This window comes from Danio aesculapii, chromosome 25 (genome assembly GCF_903798145.1).
Source record: "Danio aesculapii chromosome 25, fDanAes4.1, whole genome shotgun sequence".
Lineage (NCBI taxonomy): Eukaryota > Metazoa > Chordata > Actinopteri > Cypriniformes > Danionidae > Danio > Danio aesculapii.
This window is the reverse complement of record NC_079459.1, coordinates 16,349,001-16,357,579: the sequence shown is the minus strand read 5'-3', so window position 1 is coordinate 16,357,579 and position 8,579 is coordinate 16,349,001. Positions and strand designations below refer to the sequence as shown.

The 8,579-nt window shown below is 33.9% G+C and overlaps 1 protein-coding gene across 1 annotated transcript in view; it reads right to left on the bottom strand.

Annotated features, from left to right (window-relative positions):
* tes (testis derived transcript (3 LIM domains)) overlaps positions 1 to 7,133 on the bottom strand; it is a 25,534-nt gene extending 18,401 nt beyond the window's left edge. The window contains exons 1-2 of the mRNA XM_056451814.1: positions 6,948 to 7,133; positions 3,678 to 3,763 (exon numbers count right to left, since the gene is read on the bottom strand). Of these exons, the coding sequence (XP_056307789.1) occupies positions 3,678 to 3,763; positions 6,948 to 6,974 (113 nt within the window). The 5' untranslated portion in view covers positions 6,975 to 7,133. The remainder of the gene's footprint in view (positions 1 to 3,677; positions 3,764 to 6,947) is intronic.
* Between the last annotated feature and the right edge of the window lie 1,446 nt (positions 7,134 to 8,579).

The following is an 8,579-nucleotide window of genomic DNA, read 5'->3' as shown; positions in this document are numbered from 1 at the left end:
CCCCACAGTCCAATGACATGTGGCACAGGTGAATTGGGAAGGCTAAATTGTCCGTAGTTTATGAGTGAGTGTGTATGGATGTTTCCCAGAGATGGGTTGCGGCTGGAAGGGCATCCGCTGCATAAAACGTGCTGGATAAGTTGGCGGTTCATTCTGCTGTGACGACCCCGGATTAATAAAGGGACTAAGCCGAAAAGAAAATAAATGAATGAATTTACATATAGGCTTACCGTAATTAAAATTAGACTAATAGATTGTATTTTGAATAAGCACCTATGCTCTCACATGGAAGCTGAAGGGTAAAACATTAAGTGCAGCCTTTCATGGTCATCCATTTAACTGGTGAAGGAATGCAAACTGCACATTTCTTTTTGAATTAAAAAAAAATAGATCATCTTTGAGAATCACAAGTTACTGTGGGTCAGAATACCCTTCAAAACACTGAACAGACTGAGAAATGGATAACTCCACACTGGTTAAGAGTATGATAGCATGAGTTTGGATTGCTGTGCATGTCGTGTCATGGCATGCAGAAACATTTAGCAATGATGTGGAAAAAGAACAGCAGAAACACTTTCACTATCATTTCTAGAGTATTTTTATTTCATAAAATAAACTACACAAACACAAGTGTGGTATTAAAAAATAAATATTAGATTTGTTTTGTTGCATGCAAGCAAGAAATTTATACACGTTGGCTTAAACGAAGCCATCCTGAAATGGCTGTTCTACAAAATATTATTAGTGAAATATGCCGGAAAAATCTGTGGAAAAAATAACCTACTTTTCTATGCTTGCAAAAGGACAAAGGAGGAAAGTACTGGAGGAAATGGGGTTGTTATGTACTTCAAACAACCTATGGCTAGATGTACTTCAACCTGTATACAAAATCTGTATAACTTAACCTTTGATATTTTTTTCCCTTTTCTTCGTGAAACTGAGCATCATGCTGTTAATATTTTTTGATTATGTTCCCTCCTTAGAAAAAAAATTAACTAAAAAGAAATAAAATAGAATACATTTTAATATTTAAATATTTTTTTATTTAATTTAATTTAAATACATGCATTTAAAAATGTTTATTAAATTAAATCTGAATGGTTTCCCAGTACTGGGTTGCAGCTGGAAGGGCATCCGCTGTGTAAAACATATGCTGAATAAGTTGGCGGTTCATTCTGTTGTGGCGACCCCTGATGAATAAAGGGACCAAGCCAAAGGAAAATAAATGAATGGGGAATAAATCTGAATGCCAAACATACTGAGATTAAGACTCAGTTAGGAGATTAACTGTTTTTGGTAAAGCAATGGGAAATATTGTGGAAAACAAAACAAAATAATAATAATAATAACAATTATAAACTTTTCTTGAAAATCTGAATAAAAACTGAGTGACTTCCAGTTATTTTGTTCCTGCAGACCACAGTCGTTTAGAACATAAGCTCCTTAATAGGGCCTAAAAATAAAATGTTGACTCTTTGGTTTAAGAAACATTGACTTGCATTGCAAGTGCAGAAACTATAATGCTTCAAAGGTATAAATATGGCCCCTTTAAGGTCAACTTTGAGCTGTTTAACATATCAATGAGAGCCACAGAGAAAGAATGATGTTCTCTGGAAAATGCTCCGACATAAATCGTAACTGCAAATCCAAAGAGGCTTTATCTTCACCCAAAAGAAATGTTTCAGGATGTCAGTGATCCAAAGCGTTAAAGCACAGATGTTTCAAAGAAATTTACAAAAGAATGGGCTTAGATGAAAGAAGAGGCGCAGGAAGTCAAAATCTGTTTATTTCGTTTTTTTGCAACGTGACTTTTTCCTCCTCAAAATTACAAGTTTCTCACAGTTTTGACTTTCTTCAATTCAACAATTTTCTCACATCAGCAAGTCCTAAATTTATACACTGTCTCCTCACAAAATGGGAGTTATATCTTACAATTGAGTTTGTATCTCACATTTTTAACTTTTCTTGGCCAAATTCTGAATATATACTATAGTTTTTAAGATTTCTTTCCTTGGGACTGCAATTCCATCCGTTTTTCCTTTCACAATTATGACTTTATGTCTTGCGCTTGGAACTTATAATTGCGAGTAGAAAATGTTTGTCTAAAAAATCAAATTTTACAACTAAATTTGTCCTACTGGTGGTCATTTTCCCAACTGGTGTCAGGAGGCTTTCCTACAACTGAATGTTCTTAGGACTAAACAGATGACTACTTATTTTAATTCTAGGAGATTAAGGATAAGTAAAAAAGTATTAAGTATTGATAATGTTGATCAGTTTTTGGGTTCTAGATAATAAATTTGGGTTTGAGATTGTCGTTTACTATAAACACTGATATTTTGTGTAGGAAAGGGTAGCAAAGATTGTACTGCTTGCAGAAATTAAGGTCATTCAATGAAAATAAATAACTGATGTGCATTCAGTCACTTATCTTTTGTCTTTGATTTAATGGTTTTAATTCTTTACGTGTCAAAAATAAGTTGAGTTGTTTGGAGAGAATTGTGAATCTAGAAGGGAAAATAACATGGAGAAAGCAGATGACTATGGCTCAGTCATACCATAGACAAAGCTCAGAGTATTCAGTCAGCTGATTCTCATCCTATGCACTATGAGTTTTACCTTCTCCCTTCTGGTATTCAGTACAAAATTCCTAGTAGTAAAACAAATCGGTTCAAACATTCCCTAAGCTGTAAAGCTTTCCAATCAAGGGTAGATTTGCAGTGTATACTGTGTTTTACTGTATTATGTGTGACATGCTTGTGTGCTGCAACCAAATTGCTTTCAGGAAATAATTGAAATTTTTGTCTAAAAATTCAGTTCACATCTAAAGTTGTACTTTTTCCTTTAGTTTTTTCTTCCCAAATGTGAATTTCTATCACAAATCTCCTAACTTTGACTTTTACTGTGAAGTCTGATTTTATATCTCACAATTTTGACTTTTTTTTTAATTTATTTTCAGTTTACATCTCAACATTTGCCCTTTTTGAGTTCACAATTCAGATTTTTATTCCTTGAGATTGTGATTTTACATCTCACAATACAGACTTTTCTTTCTCCCAACTGTGGCTTTACAGTTGCAAGTTTTCACCTCAATTTGCAAATATTGTAATTGTGCATTTTTTTTTTTTACAAAAGTAAACAAAAAGTGAATATATATACTTGGGTCTGCAATACAGAAATTCTTTCTCTCACTTGTGAGTTCATATCTTGCATTCTTGAATGGAATAAAAAGTCATAATCAACTTTTTCTGTGACAGTTTCCTTAACAGCTCCATAATTGTGCTTATCAACGAAATGTCCAGCTACCCAAGCCTACAGCATTAAAAGTCTCTGGTTCTGCATCCAATGACCTGTATCCACATTGATGTCTTTTTCATTCAGAGAATTCCTAAAACGCACTTGAGAATGCCACACACTAAAGCTGTAGTGAAAAAGCTCTGTACTGGCATCTTGGCACCTGTGGATTTAGCTTCAGGAAAATCAGCCAAGTACAACTAATAGGCAGAGCTCTCTCAGCGTGATGGGTTCTAGTTTAGACCTCTCTTTTTTGCCAATTTAATGAAGATGGATAAAAAGAGAGAAGACACACTGATGATGGGCACTAGCATGATTAGACTTATTCAAAGTGGAAGAATTGTCATGTTGCACAAATATGTAAGAAGGAAGCTTGTTCAAACCGCCAGAAGTGAAGTTCAAAGCCTTCACACTTGTCCTTGCATTTCAGACAGGCAGCTCCAGCTCCAATCTCATGGCCAAGAGTCATCTAAAAAAAAAAAAAAGATAGAGAAAATCCTGTTTATAAATTTCATTTTATTTTATTTTGGATGGATTTTATATGAACCCTCTGAAATTTTTGCACATGATATGAACTTAAGATGTTTTTTTTTCAAATGGCCAGTGAAAATTTTATTGAATTTTATTTTATTGGTTTGGAGTCAGTAACACATTTTATAAATAAATGAACCATTACATTTAACAAAAATGAATTAAAGAGATCAAAAGCAAGAGTAAAGACATTTTTTTCAAATAAATTATAATTTTTTTCTATCAGAATTTCCACAAAAATATATTTCAGCTTTCTGTAACATTATTATTAATAATAATAATAATAATAATAATAATAATAATAATAATAATAATAATAATAAATATAATTCTTGATCAGCGAATCAGAATCTTAGAATGCTATTTTGAAGGAAAATATGACATTGGAAGACTACTGAAAATTCAGCTTTGTCCTCACAGATATGAAAAAATGTAATTTTTATAACATTTCACAACATTTTGTGAAATTATAGAGTATTTTATCAAACAAATTTAAATCAACTCACAAAAAAAACATAAATATGTAAATTTAGCACATACACTGTAAAACTATTCATTAATTAGCAGTTTTATATATTTTGCAATTCAAAAGCAAATATAAAAATATGAATCACATTATGGGACTTTGAGCTTTCGAAAAAAAGTGACCTTTATTTACATTTTGAATAGTTTAAAGTGATATATTGTCTGGGTTGGTGTTGTATATTATGGTACAGAAACCTGGTAATAAGCTGCCAGTACATTTTCCAGACTTATTTCCTTATTAATTATTTCTTATACATTATAATATTTCAAACTACTAAAGTGTCAATAAAAGTCACTTTATTAAACTACAGAACTGAATTTTCAACCTCAAAAGCTGACAGAGCAGAGATTAAGGTCCAATAATGCAATTCACAACCATAAATAAATGGAAAACACTTGTAAATCACAAAATACAGAAATTGTTAATTAACAGATACATTTTAATATTAATATATCTGTATCTGATTTATTTGTTATTTAACTTATCTATAGCTCTAACAATAAAATAATGCATGTTTCCAACTATGAAAAAAGTACACCAGCAAGTAACATGTTAATCCCTTTAAAAAGTTCCATTGAATTCACTTGTTATAATTATGAATTACTTGCATAATTCAGTAATACATAGATGAAGCTGCACTTCGCTGTGTTCTATTCATAGGAAAAGCAGACAATATTCACAGGCTGATGTCATTTGATTTTTTTTTTATTCTCCTCAATTACATGATCAAGTGCCACTTAAACTTCTTTAAGGCATGAGAACTTATAATTTTGTTGGAAAAAATACAGACTTTTCAGGCTGCTCTTAAGTATCAAGCAGTGCATAATTTAGTTAATTAAAGGATGGAGAAGAAAGCCTCTTAAAAACCAAGTCTATTTCATGTGCATTGTATATTTGAGACAGACCTACCATCAGTCTACTTGACTGGATATTCTAATATTTATATTGCAGCGCTCATTCCTGACTCAGCACTTCCGAACCGTTAAGCCCCTCAGCTGGAAGACCGCCTTATAAGGTCAAGTATTTATCAAGATGGAGAAATGCCTGCAGGGTTTCTGCACATCTCCTGTGCTAAACAAGACTTTTTGTCTGCTTAAGATCTGAAGAATCACTGCTGAATTCAAGACAATGAGGCTCACTGTGGTATTTCACACCATAAATCTGACACTCTCTTCATTCGAAATGAATGAGAATGGCAACTTTTAAGCTTCAAAAAGCACACAAAGGCACCATTAAAGTAGTCTACAATACATACTACATAATTCAAGTCTTCAGCCAAACAACAGCTTTGTGTGAGAAAAGAGCTGAAAATTAGTTTAAACTAAAAATGAGTACACTTTTTATATATTTTTTAAGTTTAAAATTATGTAATATTGATACATGTATAAACTTTAAAAAGATAATTTGTGAAAATTGTGGATTATTGTGTGTGTTTTATGTTTTCAGTTGTTATTATGACAGCAAATTATGTTTTACTCTGAGCTGTAAAAGCTTCAAATTGCAATTTGTGCTTTGTGCAAATAGTGATTGTAAGAAAACAAAGATCTAAGTGTTAGATTAATGCTTTGTTTTGGCAGTTTGGCAGTCTTTAACTGTATTTATTTTAGATTTTTTTTGCAATCAGACTCATATTATATTAATATCAAATTTATATTAGGATTAGCATTTTAAATCAGCCTATTTATAGTTTATTGGCTTCCAAATAAAAAAAATTTATCTATTTTCGTAAAACTGTGTGAACTAGGATCACTTTTAACATTGTTTGTATACACAATTTTAGAAAAAGTACTACAAAAGTTTACATTTTAAGGTACATTGTTGTCATGTAAACAAAACCTAATTTGCAAAAAGGCAAAAGACAATAATAATTTATGTTCCAATTTGACAAGATTTGTTTTACTGAAAGTGATGTTTTAGTTCATTTTAAGTTTAGTCAAATCACTTTACCTTTAATTGCAAGTTCGACATTTTCAGTCATTGAAAAAAGTTTCATGAACTATCTCTTGCGTTCACAAAAAAAGAAATGTATACACATATGGAACAAAATGAGGACAAAATGAACAATAAACTGCCAAGTAGAATAACTTTTTTCACATTTATGCAACAACTCACTTCTTTCTTTAATGTACATGTCACAACACATTTACCCCTTTACAACCACTTCAAACTACATCCAGCCTTGTGCCAGGAATTGCAGCAATACTTGATGAAATAAGGCCACATTATGCAGTGGCATCCTTACAAATGAATTAATTTACAGAATTAAACATAATAATAACAACAACTTCCAGCTTTTTTACATAATGGAAGAGAACTGGATAAACTCCTTTCGGTTTAATTATTTATTTATTTATTTTCAGTCAAATAATCGATCATCGAGGATCTTCCTCCAACCTTGTAACTTCCTATTAATAACCACTTCCGATTTCACAATAAATGTAACCATGCTTTTTAACAATTTTTCCTCAAATGTGACAGTCGCAATGCCCAAATGTCTCGCCATGTATAACAATAGCAGTAGCTTTACCTTGAAGGGCGTTGCCAAATGTTTCTCTAACTATAACCTTCTAGACCCTGACCAGTTCAGTGTGCGTACCTTTTTAACTTCCTTCTCGATCTCCATTCTTGTCGTTTTTTATCAGATGTGATAACCAGCGCTGACTCTGTCTCCACCGGTAACTTTCTCTGACGGGCCACTGTTGTAGAACGGGACAGTGAATCTAGAACGGGACAGTGAATCTCGCACCTCTGTCCCCCTGCTCACACTCTCACGCGGAGAGACTTCCGCTCATGGCCAATGTGCGCTGCTCAGCCAATAGGAGCGGGGATGAAGATGTGAACTACCAATCAGAGCGAAGCGTGAGATTTCTCTCTTTCACAGTGGAACAGTGATACATTAGTGCTATATGAATATTTTTATATAGTTGTGAGCAGTGGTGAAAGTAACTAATTACAAATACTCAAATATCTGTAATTGGGTTGTTTTTCTCATAAATTGTAATTTAATAAGTAGTTTTAAAAATGTGTAGGCTATTTTTACTTTCCCTTGAGTACTTGTTTAGTGCGGTATCGGTACTTTTACTCCACTATTCAATTCAATTGAATTCACCTTTATTTGTTCAGCGCTTATACAATGTAGATTGTGTCAAAGCAGCTTCACATAAAAGGTCATAGTAAATTGGAACAGTGTCAGTTCAGTTTTCAATGTTTAAGTTCAGTTCAGTTTAACTCAGTTCAGTGTGGTTTAATAATCACTACTGAGAGTCCAAATACTGAAAAGCAAATCCAACGATGCGCAGCTCTATAGATCCCAAACCATGCAAGCCAGTGGCGACAGCGGAGAGGGGAAAAAAACTTCACTAAATGGCGAAAGTGAAGAAAAAAAACCTTGAGAGAAACCAGACTCAGTTGGGCACGACCATTTTTTAATTTCCGCTGGCCAAACGTCTTGCGCAGAGCTGCAGTCTCAGTGGCGGAGGCTGGTAGCTGGCCTCAGCGAGGACTCGTCTGTCTCTTGAGCGTCACAGGAATCAGTCTCATGTTCTCCACTCCTCCATGACCACCACAGTAGCTGCTCAAGATACGACCTGGTCCAGGATATGGAAACCTTGGGATCATCTCGTCGTTGGTCTTGGATCGAATCAGTGACTCTGCATAGTCTGAGGGCCTCGGGAAGAGTATCCCCAGGTGGAAATGGAGAATAAAGAGAATAATTAGCATAGCTGCTGTTCATAGTGTATATAAACAAGATGCAGAACCTGTGTGGAAGCCCACTAAGTGGTGCACTGAGAGTATGCTTTACTAAACAGATAGGTCTTTAATCTAGTTTTTAGTACTACTTTCCTTCAACCTGCAGTCACTACTTAATTTTTTTCTTAGAAAAATCAGTCCAGTGATTCCTGTCCAATCAAACCGCACATAGAAGGTAAATCGATTTATAATTGCCGCAAACTGTTTGGAGGCATTAAAAGTGTCCAAGATGTCCAAAATCTTTACACGAATTGACCCAGAGACTGTTTAGATGCATGTCACTGATGAGAAGATGACGGATGTAATGTTTGAAGACCGAAATGGCCTAAAACACCCAGTAGGCACAAGACGTTAACATGACGACAGATTGACGTTGTACACTAACGTCATGGGGACGTTGCATTTTGTTTGGAAATGAAAGTCGTGTTGATGTCAGAAATCAACTTCAGGCCGACGTCAGTGTCTAACGTTCAACCTA